This window comes from Canis lupus, chromosome 8 (genome assembly GCF_048164855.1).
Source record: "Canis lupus baileyi chromosome 8, mCanLup2.hap1, whole genome shotgun sequence".
Lineage (NCBI taxonomy): Eukaryota > Metazoa > Chordata > Mammalia > Carnivora > Canidae > Canis > Canis lupus.
The window spans coordinates 63,159,776-63,175,664 of NC_132845.1; the positions used below are offsets into that span (position 1 = coordinate 63,159,776).

Below are 15,889 nucleotides of genomic sequence, written 5' to 3' on the forward strand. Positions count from 1 at the left end.
CCCGCAGGACAGGATGTGGGGTGCAAACCCCTCCAAGGTATATTTAGACATGGAGCAAAAACATCATCTGGAGGATGTCTGGCAAAAAGTTGAGAGATGACCTCTCAATGGTCGCCTCACAGGGTTTCCTTTGTTTTCCTTTATTTTTCAGAAATTTCTAAACCTACTACAATGGACATTTGTTGTCACATCATTTCCTAGGGTTTAAGTGAGAAACTCCCTTGCATTGTTGGGGACCGCGATGACAAATCCCTCAGCCATCCCATCCGTGGGGGCACTTGTTTCTCCAGAGCGAGGCTGGGCAGACGGGTGGGCGGGTGGCCCGGGCGGGCCTGGGGGAGCTGGGCTCGGGAGCCCCCCTCCTAAAGGTTTCTGGACAGAGAAAGGGCAGCTTGGGGAGAATTGGAGCCCGGAGCCGTAAGGCCGGCCTGCAGCTGAGGGCTCCTCCCTGCACTTGGCGCCTGCTCCCAGCTGGGGGCTGCGCACGGGACCGGGGAGCCACACCGGCCGCTGGCTTGGGGGCCCCGGGGGAGCCGGGATGCCCTGGACGTGGGAGGAAGGGTGGCCTTGTGCCCAGAGTGTGCGTCTTAAGGACGGAGCCCCTCCCTCCCTCTGGCCAGCTCCCCTGCCACCAGCCCCAGGCAGGAGCCTCGTGGAGACGGCAGGGGCCAGCCAGGCTGCCCACCAGGGAGGAGCACCGCCGCCCAGAAGTGCGGGAGGGAGCTCCTTCCCCAACTACAGGGGCCAAGAGGAGGAGGCTCTTCCTGGCCACCCAAGGGACCTTTGGGAACCTGGGGGAGGCCCAGAGCCCAGCGCAGTCAGGACACAGAATAGGGGCTGCTGGAATTAATGGGTCTGTCGGGGCCCCACGGATGGGAGGACGGATTGCACTGGTCAGTTTGCCCTGCCTGGCCTGCTCTCCGTGCTCTCCTGGGTGGCGGCACACAGATGGGCTCTCGCCCAGACTCAGGCCTGGGAGGTCAGTGCTGTCAGGAAGGAGGCCTGATAACCTGGCGCTGTGGGCTGGCGGAGGGCCGCCTGGGAGGAGCACCGAGGAGGGAGCACCGGGCTTCCTGGTCTCCTGGTTTGGAAAGCTCAGGGTACACCAGCCACATTCACAGCCCAAAGAGGAGCAGGGTCCGGGTGCACTGGCCCTCTGGGGGCTCAGGGGTCCCCTGGAGCCAGAAGGGAAACTCCTGCGGGCCTCTGGCTCACCCTGTGGGAATGTCGTGCCAGGGCGATCCCTCCGGGTCCCTCCGCAGCTGTGCAGAGGACCCTGCCACACACCTTCCGTGTCCAGGCTGGGATGGGCTCTGAGGGCAAGCGCAGAGCTGCTTCCCTTGGGGCCCAGAAAGCTGTTTTCCCTCATCTTTAATGGGATGCCAGCGTTGCTGTGGGTTCTCTGTACAGTTGGGGGACCTTCACCAGGGGATGAGATCACCTCCAGACCCCACAGCCCAGACTCCAGCTGTGGGCCCTCCCCCAACATCCTCCACAGTGCTTGTCCCTGGTCCTTCCTGGACACGTGGCTGCGTAGACAGAGGCCAGGAAGGGTGCAGGGTGAGGTTTCGGGAGAGGTGCGTGTCCACAGCATGCTGGCCTGTGGCCCAGACTCAGCGTCCCTCCCGCCGCCCCTCACTGAGGCAAAGGCATCCTGAACAAGTGTCAGACTTTGTACCCCTAGACCTCCAATTTACTTTCTCCCATTAGCAGTTCGGGCTGTGAGATGTGGCACATTTGCTGAGGAATAATGGGCCCCATCTCACTAATCTGCGTGCGGAGTGTGGCCCCGTGTGCAAGCACGGGGAAGCTCCCGGATTCCAGACCGGGCAGGGGTGCTGCTTCCTGCTTGCAGGAGCCCCGATGGGTGGGGCGCCAGGGGCCAGGCCGGAGCCCGGGAGGGGACAGGGTGATGCAGGGCCCAGTTCCCTTGCCTTGGAAGCTTCTGCTGCATACACCCAGCTATTCTGGGTCCCAGATATCCTAGGGCTCCCCAGCCCGACACTTCCAGGGCAGGTGGCCTAAGAGCCGCTGAGGGTCAGCCAGGTAACATGGCCCCAAAACATGGGCTGCATCTGTGTCATCAGTGTCCTAGGTTCCAGGGTCCCGACGGGTCTGGAGGCCTGGAGGCCTGGACTGGGTCTTCACTCCCTCCCAGTCCTGGCTCAGTGGTGCCAACAGATGTTTGAGGGAATACATGACCGTAGTTTGGACACTAATGAGAGAGCTACAGTAGGTTACACTCTCATTTGACAGCATGAAGTGTTTCCCCATCCGGCAAACACTTACTGAACACCTGCTATGTCCCAGGCCCTGATGCGGGTGCCAGGAACAGGCCGGTCTAGTCCCCGCGTGGATTTATGCCACAGAGGGAGGGACGCGTGATGAGCACGCAAATGCAGGGAGACCGGGTTCAGCCTCACATAGCCGTATGAACTGTGACGCTGGAGCAGGCTGAGCGGGGGAGATCGGGAGGGGTCCGTGCACGGGGGCCAAGGAGGCCTCTGCAGGGCAGCCTGAGCCACGGACCCGGTGCCAGGGCCATGCAGGGAGGAACGTTCCAGATGAGATAATACACCCAGGAGGAAGACTACAGTGACCAAGCCGGGTGGCGTCTGGAGCTGCGTGAGGTCAGGACGAGAATTGGAGTTTGGGACTAGACGATGCGATGTGTCTTTGGAGCCGCACAGACCTGGGTTTCGGTCTCAGTGACCATTTATAGGCTGTGCGACTGCAGCCCCCTGAACCTCCGCTTCCCCATCTGTAAAATGGGATGCCAGTGCCTCCTTCCCTGCTGGGGTGGCACAAGCATTACCCGAGGTGACCGCAGCATCCAGCGCCTGGAGGACCTGCGCCCCTGAGCGGACACTCAGCGTGTCTTGTGCTGTGGCAGGGGTGCCCACACAGAGCGCCATGTGACTGTCACAGAGGCCCTGTGTGGCCAGCGCTCTGCAGGCAACATTAGTGGAGTGAGGCCCCCACGCCCTGTTCTGCGGAGCCAGGACCATTGGCGGCTCCGTCTTGCAGGTAAGGAAAGAGCTGAGGCGGGGAAGGACTTTCCCTGGCCTGGCAGCCCGAGTAGCAAGTCCAGACATTTGACCACTGGCGCCGTGCTCAGGACGTTCGTACGCCTCCCTGGGCTTGCTGGGAAGTCTTTACAAAATCCTCCAGATGGGACCTGTCCTCGGTCATAGCTCTTAGGGGGGGCAAATGGCAGAAGTGCCCTAGAGTGCACTCAGGGCCGCGGTGCCTCCGGCAGCTACCAGGGTGGCTCCGTCGAATCTAAACCATTCTCCGCTCTGTACGGGAGACCTGGGTCTGGGCCGCATAAGGGGAGCGTGCAGGGGGTGCAGGAAAGGTGATGGGCCTGTGGCGTGAGCTGCGTTCTCTCTCAGGAGGAGGGGTGACCCAGGTTGGGGTCCTGCGCCACTGTGGGTCCCCGTGCTGAGCTACAGATGAGAAGGAAGAGGGAACTGTTAGCAGTGGTCTGAGAAGCCTCTGTGGCCCCGGGAGCTTCCCTGCTGCATCTCATAGGCAACCCCCCTCCCCTGGCAGCCCGGCGGGGTGGATGCTGCTCTAGAGACAGTGAAGCTTAGGGCAAGTGACGATTCAGCGACTGCTGAAGGGACCTCTCCCCCACCTGCATCAGGGCCTGCCCTGCCCCATGGGAACGGCCGGGGCCATGGCCTCCAGGACGGGCATGCTGAAGCCCAGTAACCAAAGGGGAACTGTGGCGAGCGACAGGGCTAGCAGACCCTGCGGCGTGGTGGCGGGACTGGCGGGATCCCAGTACTGAGGATGCCCTGCCCCTGGGGACCAGCCAGCACTGAGGCCAGGTCGCCCTCCAGCGTGAAGACCACCTGGGCTGCAGGCAGCAGGCTGGTATCCCGGGGTCACGGTGCTCACGCTCCACACATGAGTGCACAGTGCGTGCTGCTCCCCAGGCACCGCTCGGGCTGCACTGAGCTGGGCTCTGCCCTCGGGGGCTGTCGCCGTCCCAGCCTCCTCTCAGTTTTTCATCTATAAAGTGGGGGTGCAAGAACTCAGGCTCGTTAAGAGGTTGAAATGAGGGGATATGGGCAGAGCACTCCGTGTGCTGTGCCCGGCACAGAAAAGTCCTGAAAAATCATTACATTCGTATAGGCGGACTGCCAAACGATGGGGAAGTTCCAGGGGGCGTGATAACAGAACTGGACTGTGTGTCATATGCTGGTTGTACCCCCGCATTGCTGGGGTGACCCTGATGCCTGAGTGCTGGCTTACCTGTCCCACCTGGGGCCTTCCCGGGGGCGGTGCTCCTTACCTGCCCCACCACCCCACCTGGGGCCTTCCCTGGGCCATGTGGGGCTTACCTCTCTCACCTGTTTAGTTTCAAGAGCTCAGGCTCCATCCTCCCCCCTCCCCTAGCTATTTCTGGGAGCGTTGGGGTGTCCCAGGTGTGCTCTGCAAGCACTCAGCAGAGGTCAGTAGCCATGTCTGGGGCCAGGGAGCCCCGGCCAGCCTTCTGCCCACTGATGACCCCAGTGGCGGGTAAGACAGCTGCAAGAGGGGGTGTGGCGCCCTCGGCGGGAGCAGCCTCCAATCCCGCCTGGCAGCCCCATCACACTTTCCCCCCTGGCCCCACCTCGGTTCCTGCCCCTGTGCTGACGTCATGCTGGCTGGGACCTCCTCGATTTTCGTGGCCCAGGACTAGTGCCCACGCTGCCCTAGGCTGCGCTGCTTGTGCTGATTCCCAAGGGCGCAGGGCTGCGAGGTAGGGATGGGGCGTGAAGGCCATGGGCAGCACAGGGAGGGGGGTAGTGGGGGCATGAGGACCCAGGGGGAACTGGGAGGGGGGTCCCCCGCGGTGGGGAGGTCAGGGGCGTGTGGACCGCCATGCCGGGTGCCCTGCACCGCATCAGCACCAGAGCACAAGGCACAGTGTTGGGGCTGGAATGTCCTGGCTGCGCTGCAGCGCGGGTACAAGCACGCAAGCCCCGAGGACGCCCTGGCAGCGGTCTACCCTGCTTGGTCCGGGGGAGGAAAACCTGGGTCCCCCTGGGGCGGGAGGTGGGGAGTGTGGGGACTGCGCGCCGGGAGGGTTTGGTGCAGGGCTGCGCTCTGTGGCTACCGCCAGGACGGCAGGACTGGACTTCCCGGCCGGCCCCTCAGGCCCCCGCAGAGAGGACACCCTGCCGCGCAGGGGATCTGGGAAGGGATGGGGCTCAGAGACCCCAGCAGGCCACCTGTGTCCCAGAACAGAGTGACCCTGCCCCTGCTGCCCATCAGTGTTGGAAGCACACAGGCAGTAACGGAGCCGGAGCCCAGGGCGGGAGGCGGAAGCAGGGCACATAGCCTGCCCTGGGGTGGGAGGTACCCCGAGAACCTCTCCCCAGCCAGAGGAACCTCGGGGACCACCCCTTACCACGAGGAGGCTCAGTTGGCTGTCCACCCCCCCCACCCCCCGCCATCCCCCAGGAAAACAGGGCAGCACGCTGGGGGCAAGAAGAGGGTGTAGGGTTACTTAGAGATGCTGGAGTTAACCGCCTGCTGGAATCCGGATGCGGGTCCTTCCCTGCCCTTGTCGCAGGGAAGGGTGTCTGGAGTCCAGGTGTGGGCTCGCAGGTGCAGGTAGCGGCGGGAGGCCCGGGTCTGGCACGGGGCCCCTGGTCTAAGCCCCCGGTTCCCCTCCTAGCAAGTGGAAGCCTTCTGAGAAGCCATCACATCTCGTTCCGCGAGGGGCGGCTCTAGACACCTCGAAGGCTCGCCCCCAGCTCATGAATGGCGCGATGCAGCTGCTGGGATATTCTGCAGAGCGAATTCAGAATAACAAGAATCAGAGCCTGCTTTGTCACCCGGAGGCTGGGGCATCTGTCCAGTCAGACGGGGGGAGGTGGGGGCAAGAGCCCAGGGCTTTGGGGTTGGCGGCCTGCCCTCCATCACCTGGCCAAGGAGCCTGCTGTTGCTGCTGGCAGACGTCCCTGGGGAGGAAGTGGCTCGGACCAGGGTGCTGCCCCAGCAGAGGCTGGGAGAGGGGAACAGGGTGCGCCAGGAGCGGGGGAAGCGGCTGGAAAGGGTGGCCAAGGCCCCAGTGTTAACAGCTGCTGCGCAGAGTCATCACTGTCTTTGGGAGAGGGCAAGTCCTACCCCCTGCCTATGGTTGCCTCCCCTGCTTCTGAAACTCCTTCAGCACCTAAGGGTCCAGGCTCCGTCGTGAGGCGTGGCTTTGAAACCCGGGCTGGCTGCCGTCCAGCTGCGTGGCCCCATGTGAGGCGCGGGGACCATCACAGCACCTGTGACATCCCGCCTTAGTGAGGCTCGGATGGGAGGATGCAGGCGGAGTGCAGGTGCGTCGGGCGCCCCTCGTGCTTAGCCGACACCCTACCCGGTAAGCAGGAGCTGGTGGCAGAGGGTGGCAGAGCCAGATTCACAGCAGGGAGCCCAGCTCGGGAGGTTTCCCTTCTGGATCATTCATCACTGCCAGGAGCACGGGTTGGCAGTAGCGGAGGGCTGGGAAGCGCCTCCCCCCGGCTGCAGCGCCCCGCCTCACGACACCCCTGCTGCCTAGGACCCAGGTGGGCTGGGGTCAGTGCAGCAATGAGCTGGCAGGACAGAAGTGTCGGGGGGCTTCTCTCAATGACCCAGGAAGATGAATGAGGGACTTAAAGATGCTTGTGCCTGAGCTGGAGGCTCGGGTCCCGATGAACTGCCAGCCTGTGTTGGTCCACGTGGCCACCCCTCCCAGGCCCTTCGGGCCCCCGTGCCTTGTGGGCCAGGGGCCTGTGCAGGGCAGGGCGCGTGGGGCTTCACCAACTGGCTCCAGGCCCATCTCCCCGTGGAGACGCTCGTGGGTGTGCAGGTGTCTCAGGGAAGAGGATTTGGGGAGAACCACCCAGTTGTTCTCAAAGTACATCCTGGGGACTGTACGCTGGACCTATGAGGTCAAAACTGTTTTCACAACAATGCTGAGCAGTAATTGGCTGTGTCCTCATGAGTGTAGGTGGGCTTTCCCAGAGGTCACGTGAAGCGACGCATGGGGGTGTGCTGGTGGCGGTGGCACGTTGTCCTGTTTCACACATTCCTCAGTTTTAAGCTCAGATGCCGTAAATGTTGACAGCTACAGCCCACGTGAGCCAAAGCTCCCGGGGGTCCCCGTGGTCAGTCCGTGGGTAGAGGCCCCAGGAGGGGGACACGGCTGCACGCCAGGAGGGCCAGCCTCCTTCCGAGCCGCCCACCGCATCTCCCGGAACTCTGGCGCATGGGCCTGTGCCCACGGCTCCCGTTTGCACGCCCTCTGGGCCCCTCCCGTGCCACGTGACTCAGTTCTGTACGGGGGGTGGGGGGTGGGGGGCAGCTGAGATGAGCCTGAGATTCACAGTTTGGGTCAGAGTCACACCTGGGACAGACATGGTGGCAAAGCCCTTGAACTTTTAGTACAAAGAAGGCATCCTTCATTTCCCGGGGCTGTGCCTGGGCTCGGGCGTGTGGGGGCAGAGGTGCCCCGAGTGGAGTGTGTGGGGGAGATGGGAGAGCGTGTTGCCAGAAAGGCCCCTTCAGGGTGGGAGGAGGTCCCGGGAGTGAGGCCCAGAGTCAGGGGCAGTGTAGTGGGGGGCAGGAGAACCTCATCTGAACCCTTGTAGCTGTGCGTCCCTGGGCTAGTGGCTTCCCCTCTCCGAGCCTCAGTCTCCTTGGCTCCTCGGTGGGTGGATACTGGTGAATACTGGGAGCTATGTTTCAGGTAGTGGTGGGTTCAGATGAGATGTTGGGTGAAAAGGTGAGCTCGAGGTTTACAGGACGGAGGCCATGGTTGGGGGGAGGGAATCCCGGGGGCTGGGTCGGGGTACCATGAAAGCCATGACCCAGCCCCTCCCGAGTGCCTAGAAGAGCCCCGGGCTGCAGGCTCTTCCCCAAAAAAACTAGTTTATAGGCTGCTCTCAAGGACGGGACGATCCCAAGCGGCTGGGACAGCAAGAGAATGATTCAGGGGTACGTGCTGGAGGGAAGCCTCAGGTCTAGCTGGGTGCCCTGAGGGCGCTTGTGGATGGAAGGTCTGGGGAGAGGCAAGGGCGCTGGAGCAGGGTCATAGGACCCACATCCAGAAATAAGCCTGCGAGGTGCGCGTGGGGTCAGGTGCTCAAGGCAGCGCCCAGCTTGGGGCGCCACCTCCTCCCCCCCATGGGTCCAGCCTTGCACCGGGCAAGGTGGATGGGTGTTGCCAAGCCTGCTGTCCACGGGGGCGCACTGAGGCACAATGGGGTTAAAGGTCAGAGGACCAGGTTCATTCCGGAGCGCCAGCTGACATTCAGGGCACTCCCTCATCACTGAGTGCCCCCCTGTGCCTGGCCCCCGGGGTCCTGGATGGCCAGCAGCTCACAGCCCACCTGGAAAGCTGCCCAGAGGGTCCGCGTCCACACAGCACGGTGCATGCTCCCCCTCTCGGAGGAGACCGGGAACACGCACATACAGCCTGCCCCCCGCATCCCCCAGGGCCGGCCAGAGCTCTAGGCATAGCCTTATTCGAGCCCATCTCCTCGCCCCCCCGCCCCCAACACCGGTCTCCCCACTGTCCCTGAAGCCACCCACAGGGCCTTTGCACCTCCTTCCCTTGGGACACTTGCCCCAGACCGCCTAGCGCCCCTTCTAGGCTGCCGCTCGGACCTCACCTTCTCACCGGGCCCCCTGCCCTTCTGGCCGCCCTGCCAGCTCTCCGCCCCTAACACCCCCTACGCACTGTTCCCTCTTGCCTGGTACTGTCTGGCCCCCGAGGGCCAGGGGCCCCCCGTGCCTGTTTTCTCCAGGGGAGCTGGCCAAGCCCTACTGTGGGCAGGGGCTCACGGATTGTCCGTCCAGTGAACCAAGGAAGGAAGGAAGGAGCCCAGGTGTGCCCAGTGCCGGGCCCTCCCTGCCGCCTCCGGGTCCTTCCGGCCGCGTGGACAGCCTGCCCGCTGGGGCCCTTCCCCAGCCCGTGCGATGGGGTCCGTGTGTTTGTGCATCTGATGTTTCTTCCTCGAGCCAGGTGTTCACCCGGGGGCAAATGGCTGTGCTGAGCTGGAGTCTGGCGGTGCGGACGGGGTGCTCCTGGGAAGGTGGGGCCCTGCCGCTCCGGCCAGGGGACCGGTGCAGGTGCATTCCTGCCCCTCTGATTCTTGCCACCTGTGGGCCTTTGGGGACAGTTAATTTTAAACCTGCTGTGAGTCAGCTGCACCCTCTTGGAAATGCGGGTAGCAACTGTATCCACTGCCCTGAGGGCTCAGGTGGAGGAGCCCCGCCTGGAGCTTAGGGGTGTATTTGCTGCTGACCCCTTAGCCCTTCAGGGCTGGAGGGCTTATGTGTTGGTGAGACCGTTTGAAAGCAGTTTGGCCACACAGATCAAGATCCCTTAAACACATGGCGTCTTCTTGTCTGGGAATTTCTCCTGAGGACATAGAAACTCAGACCTGGGTACCAACATGCTCATCACTGTGTTTTGGGGGCAGCTAGTTAAAAATAGCACTTATTATTATTATTATTTTTAAGTAGGCTCCAGCCCAGTGTGGTGCCCACCACGGAGCTCAAACTCACGACCCTGAGATGAAGAGTCAGACGCTTCACAACCTGAGCCAGTCAGGTGCCTCCTAAAATGGTATTAAAAAAAATTTCTTTTAAAAATTTTATTCATTCATGAGAAAGAGAGAGAGAGAATGGGGCAGAGACACAGGCAGAGGGAGAAGCAGGCTCCATGCAGGGAGCCCGACATGGAACTCGATCCCGGGTCTCCAGGATCACGCCCTAGGCTGAAGGCGGCGTTAAACCGCTGAGCCACCCGGGCTGCCCTAAAATGGCATTTTCTTTCTTTCTTTCTTTCTTTCTTTCTTTCTTTCTTTCTTTCTTTCTTTCTTTCTTTCTTTCTTTCTTTCTTTTTTTTTTTTAAAGATTTATTTATTCAGAGAGAGCGCGAGAGAGGCAGAGACACAGGCAGAGGGAGAAGCAGGCTCCATGCAGGGAGCCTGACGTGGGACTCAATCCAGGGTCTCCAGGATCACACCCTGAGCTGCAGGCGGTGCTAAACCGCTGCGCCACCGGGGCTGCCCAAAATGGCATTTTCTAATAGAATGTCTGAGAACTTGGGAAAACACTCATCCTATATGAAGTCAAAAGGATGTGAAGCTGCACGTGCCTTGGGACCTGATGACTGTAAAACATACACACGGAAAGAAAACCGTGCCGCTGTCTGTGCTGGGGCCTCCGTGGGTGCTCCGTCCGGTGGGATCCCACCTCGTGGGGACCCTGGAAGGTGGGTCGGTGTACATACAGCCATCCACTACGCAACAGGTAATAACGAAAACTTACGAATGATACACGTGTGTACACGCGTGTGTTTGTGTGATGTAGGTACACATACACGTGTGTACATGTGTGAGTGCGTAGCTAGAAATCTTTTCCAGGTGAAAAGATTTTTAAGTTGGGGTGTTAGCCAAAGGGAGTCTGGGCTCATTTCTTCATTCTTCCCACAAAAACAAGGCCTGTTCCTGTCTTCGGGTTTTGCAGCACCGGCTTGACTTTCTAACTGAAGGGTTGGCCAAGCCCGCTCGTGCTCCGCCTATTACTTGTGTGTCTTTCTCTGGCTTCCTTCCTCGTCACCTCCCCCTGCCCTGCGGGGCTCCCCCTGCCCGTGGCTTGCGCCTCCGGACTGAGACAGGAGCCTGGCGTCCACCGGTAGCACGGTAGCTTTTCGGGGTGTATGTGGAGGGGAGGGGGTGTCGCCTCTGAGGAACACAGACAAGCCAGTCGGCGCCCTGACTCGGAAGGAAGACTCCAGGCTGTGAACACACTTTGTCCTGCTCTCCCGGCCCATCTGTCCCAGCATCTCCTCTCCCCGCCTGGCCTGTTCCAGCCCTTAAAGCGCTCTTTGTCGCTTGGCCACGTCTCCCTGTTGACGGCTCTCCGTGGCTGGCACGCGTGCCTGTGCCCTGCGTGTGCCGGGAGACCCCTGGGTCTGGGCGCTGCACAGCTGGGTCTCCCCCACGTCCTCCTGGTGGCTTCTGGCTGGCCTGGCGACTCGGGGAGCAGGCTTCTGTCCCCAGGCATGCGGGACCCCGCCGGGAAGGCCTGTCTGTAATTGGGACAAAGAGGTGGTGTGGGGCCCCGGGCGGTGGGGTGCACTTGGCCATCACAAAGGGGCAGGAACAGCTGGTTTCCTTCTTGGGGGGCGTCCTTGGGCTTTGCAGGGGCTGGTCATCCTTCCCAGGCGCCCATCCTCCATCTGAGGGGGAGTGGGCGCCAGGGCTCTGTGGACAGGCTCCCTGTTGTGGGGTGGGGGGTGCCCCTTCCCCAGGCTGGAGCCGGAGCCCAAGCACGGGGCCGGGCTGCTCCAGGAGGAGGACAGGCCGTCTTCCCGCCCTGGCTGGCTGCGAGGGCCACAACCCCGCGTGCTCATCACGGCCCGTCCCCCGTCCCCCGTCCCCCGTCCCCAGGGTGCTGCTAGGCCTGGACGCGTCCGTGCCCTGCTGCGGTGCTGCGGAGACCCGACGCCGGGCAGCGCCGGGAGTCACGGGCCGTCTGCCCAGCCTCCGTCGGAGGGATCCTTCAGCCACTCCCATCGGCCTGCAGGAAGATTCGGGAAGAGCTCGTGGCCGTCCCCTGGGGGGTTCATGGGCAACAGCGGGGCTCCCCGGAGCGGCCAGGCGCGCCATGCTGCAGTGCAGGCCGGCCCAGGAGTTCAGCTTCGGCCCGCGGGCCCTGAGGGAGGCCCTGGTCTCGGCCGACCCGGCCCTGCGGCAGCTCTACACGTCGGCCTTCACCCCGGCGGAGAGGCTCTTCCTGGCCGAGGCCTACAACCCCCAGAGGACCCTCTTCTGCACGCTGCTCATCCGCACGGCCTTCGACTGGCTTCTCAGCCGCCCCGAGGCCCCTGAGGACTTCCAGGCCTTCCACGCCTCCCTGCTGCCCCGCAGGCAGAGCCCTGCCCGCAAGCACATCTACCTGCAGCCCATAGGTACCGGCCGCGGGCCCGGGGGGCGGGGGGCAGCCTGGGCCGTCAGGGCCTGTGGGGGAGCCGGGCTCTAGATCTGAGCCCCAGCTCGGGTGTCTGTGCCCAGGCCCCAGGCGGGCCCTGACGTGAGGCGGGGTGGGACCCCGCCAGTGGGCTTGGTTTTGGGGGTGGCATGCAGGGAGGCCCCCCTGGGTGCGGGCTCTCCACCCACCCTGACTCAGACACTGGTCAGACAGCCCAGGGCCGTGGGGCCTCTCGTGGCTGTATCACCAGCCGCCGCACACAGGGGTGGCCTCATCCAGGCGCGGTGCTGGGGGCTTGTGTTAGGAGCAGCTCGGTCACAGGCAGGAAACAGGCCGGGAGAGGTCACTTGACCTGCCCAGGACGCAGAGCTGGCGATGGGTAGGGGTGGATGTGAGTGCTGGCCTGTGTGACCCCGGGGCCCGGCTGGGGAGGCCTGCTGGCCGGGTGCTGGGGAGGAGGCGGGGTGGGCCAGCCCCCGTGTGTCTGTGTGCTGAGGGCGGGGCCCCGGCCTGGCAGGGAGGGTACCTGGGGCAGGTGTGGTGCCTGGCTTTGCAGAGGAGGAGCAGGCCCGAGCTGGGGACCAGCGGTCTGCAGGCACCCCTCATGCTCCATGGCCCCGTGGCCCGTCTGCCGTCTGTGCTGGACGTGCTGCCTTCACACAGCTCCCAAACCATCCACTTCGTACCAGCGCTTCCCACGCTCTCATGAGCAGACGCACGGGCATCTCAGGTGGCCTGTGGCTCTGCATTTCCAACCAGCTGCCACCCAGGGACTCCCAGCCAGTCCCAGGCCGTCCTGGCCTCTGCTCTCGGTCTGCTCCCCTCTGTCCTCCTAAAATGCAGCCTGGTTGTAGCTCCCCCAGGGGTGCCTCGCCCGCCCGCTGAGCCTCATCTCACCTTCCCGGAATTCCACTCTGATCCTGCCAGGCTGGCTCTTTGCCCCATTAACCCCAAGGGGCCTCTGTGACCTGTCTCGGCTGCCCCTGGCCAGCCCCGGGGACTGTGGCCCCAGATGAGCCCCCGCCCGCCCCCTGAGCTCTCCATCCTCCAGACTTGGGTCACCTGCATCTTTCTTCTGGGCATTGGCCTTTCCTTCCATCTCCCTCCTTTTATGTGTCCCTTTACAAATGTCTGTGTGCCCAACTCTGCGAAGGCAGGTCCAGTGGTCTGTGCTGGTGGGGGTTCTGGGGTGCGTGCTGGGGTGCTGGGCGCCGGCAGGGGGCCCAAGCGGCTGATGGGCTGCCCTGCCCCCAGATCTGAGCGAGGGGCCGGCGGGCGGTGCTCTGCTGGAGTACCTGAGGAACTGCACGGAGGCCTTCTTCTTGGGCTTGCAGGTCAGATGCCTGCCCTCGGTGGCCGCCGCGTCCATCCACTGCTCCTCACGTCCCAGCGGGGACTCGGACAGGCTCCAGCTGCACACAGGTGGGTGAGCGCAGTGGGGGCGGCTCTGGCCAGCATCGGCGCAAAGCTCTGCCACTTGGCACAGGGCCCTTTCTGGAACACAGAAGGTGGGAGGAAGATGCCCAGGAGAAAGAAGGAATCCCTTTCCCCTTTTTTTATGTGGAAACCTCTATTTCCCAGCCTTGTGACGGGGAGGGCTAAAACAAAGCTCACCTCCCCATCCGGCTGAGCGTCCGGAGACCTGACCACCAGCCTAGTGTCCATGGGAAGCCCCAGGGCGGGAAGAGCAGGTGAAGCAAGCCCTTTGGGGGCCACCTGCCACTTTACAAGATGTCACTCTAGCCTTTGGCTTTGTGTGTGCTCAGAAGACCCCTCCCTGCCCCGCCAGTCCCCGGGGTTACCGGCAGCTGGAGGGCAGCTGGGGGGAGGGGCACAGATGGACTGGGGAGCTTTGGGATGTGTGGGACACCCAGACTCAAGTCTCAGGGGTCTCAGGACGGGGCTGGGACTCAGTCTGGAGGCATCGGGTGGTTTATGGGCTGTAGGAAGCCCCCAGCCGGCTCCAAGCGGAGGTGTGTTAATCCTTCCGCCTCTCTCCTGTATCTCCCCTCTCCTTGTACCCCAGCCACGCTTCATTCCCTTGCAGCTAATCAATTCCGCAACTGCACCAAGTATCTGTGATGCCCGCACACCAGGTTCCTGACCTCAGTTATCCTACTTTTGCATTTCTGTATTTCCTAGGGGATTCTTTCTCAAATGAGTAGTGTCACTTTTTTAAAAATACCACTTGCCTGCTAAAATGTAAGCTCCGTATTCATACCCACGCACGTAGTTGCTGTGGTTTGTCTGATTCCACCGTCGGGAGCGCGCTGGTCGTCTTGCTGCCTGCGTGTCATGTTATTTTTCATTGTTAGCTGGACATCTTAACTAGAAAGTTAACTTTTAGAAGAACTCGTGGCCTGGGATGATGTGATTTGCCCTAGGGAGGATTCTGGTTTTCCTCTGCCCAGCATGCGTGGGTGCTGCCTGAGATGAAGGTGTGCAGCTTTTCTGGACGCCCGGAGCCCTGGGAGTCCAGCCCGCATCCTTCCCTCCTCCCAGGAGCAGCTCAGCCTTAGCTGCCTGCTGCAATCCTCTCCTGGATCTAATTTCCCATCAGGTCTCTGATTTTTTTTAAAAAGTCGTATTTGCTGAGATACAATCCATGTATAATGAAACTCTGCCTCTTGTAACAGCTCTGTGACCTATGACCCAGTCGCCACGGTAATCAGATATAGAAAAGCTTGCTTCGTGTACCCCTACCCCATAATGTGCAGAGTGACCCCTGTGGCCCACTCTGCCCCCGCCTAGGATGCTTTCAGTTCTTATCTTGTATTTCACTCAGCTTGTCTGGTTATCTTCGGCAAGAGTGCAGATCGCAATCCCTAGCACAAGTTAGGGGAGTGGCTGGCATGGAGTTTTCAGGGGACTCTTGGTGGGGGCAGGTGCCATCCTAATGGTGGCAGGTTCTTTCCTGCATCCCAGGCTTTGGGGTTCGGCCACTAAGACCCTCTCCCGGTCCTAGACCCCTCTGTCTGGAGGACACAGCGCTGCTCCAGGGTTGGCTCCTGACTGCTGCATCTCTGTCCACACACCTCCAGTTCTGTCTGACCCTCTGTCTCCTTTTCTAAGGACTCTAATGATTGCACTGGGCCCACCTGGATAATCCAGAATAACTTCTCATCTTAACGCCTTCAATTTAATCATGTCCACAAAGTCTCTCCCACCATGTGAGGCAGGACATTCACAGGCCCTGGGAACTAGGATGCAGGCGTCTCTGGGACCACTGCACTTTCCCGTGAACACTGGTCCCATTGGTCAAGAGGCCTTTCTGTCGTCCCCTCTCGGATGACTCTGGGCCTCTCAACCACCATGACCAAACCAGCTCTCCTGAGTTTTGGAGATGGAAACTCCGAGCTCTTACACACATGATCCAGGCCTCCTGACCCTGAGGCTCAGGCCTGCAGCCCCTGCTCCACGTCGTGCGGTGTGGCTGCTTCGGCTTCTCTGCCTCAGCCTGCCTGCTTCTAGTGGAAGGTGGCTAGCCTGCCCCTGACTTTGGGAAGGCCTGGCTGCAGGCAGAGGAAGAGGGGATGATGGGATTTGCCTGCCCTGAGCCTGGGGCCAGGAGAGGGGGCCCCAGCTGCCTCCTTACCTTTCCTCTGCCCTCCCAGATGGCATCCTGTCTTTCCTGAAGAACAGCAAGCCGGGTGATGCACTGTGTGTGCTGGGCCTCACGCTGTCCGACCTGTACCCCTGCGAGGCCTGGAGTTTCACCTTTGGCAAGTTCCTTCCAGGACATGGTGAGCCAGCCCCGCCAGCCCCTGCCTCAGCTTTTGCACGTGGGGGGACCGCCCTGGGGCACAGGTATGGGGCAGTATGCATGTGTGAGCATCCCCCAACCCCGGGGAAGAGGGCACACTATCTAGAAACATGCATCCCCACAGCCTCCTCTTGGGCCAGGGCAATTCCTCAG

At 62.0% G+C, this 15,889-nt stretch overlaps 1 protein-coding gene across 1 annotated transcript in view; it reads left to right on the forward strand.

Annotated features, from left to right (window-relative positions):
- The window catches only part of AMZ1 (archaelysin family metallopeptidase 1), a 29,516-nt gene that overhangs the window by 4,519 nt on the left and 9,108 nt on the right, over positions 1 to 15,889 (forward strand). The window contains exons 2-4 of the mRNA XM_072836815.1: positions 11,433 to 11,953; positions 13,228 to 13,395; positions 15,588 to 15,716. Of these exons, the coding sequence (XP_072692916.1) occupies positions 11,650 to 11,953; positions 13,228 to 13,395; positions 15,588 to 15,716 (601 nt within the window). The 5' untranslated portion in view covers positions 11,433 to 11,649. The remainder of the gene's footprint in view (positions 1 to 11,432; positions 11,954 to 13,227; positions 13,396 to 15,587; positions 15,717 to 15,889) is intronic.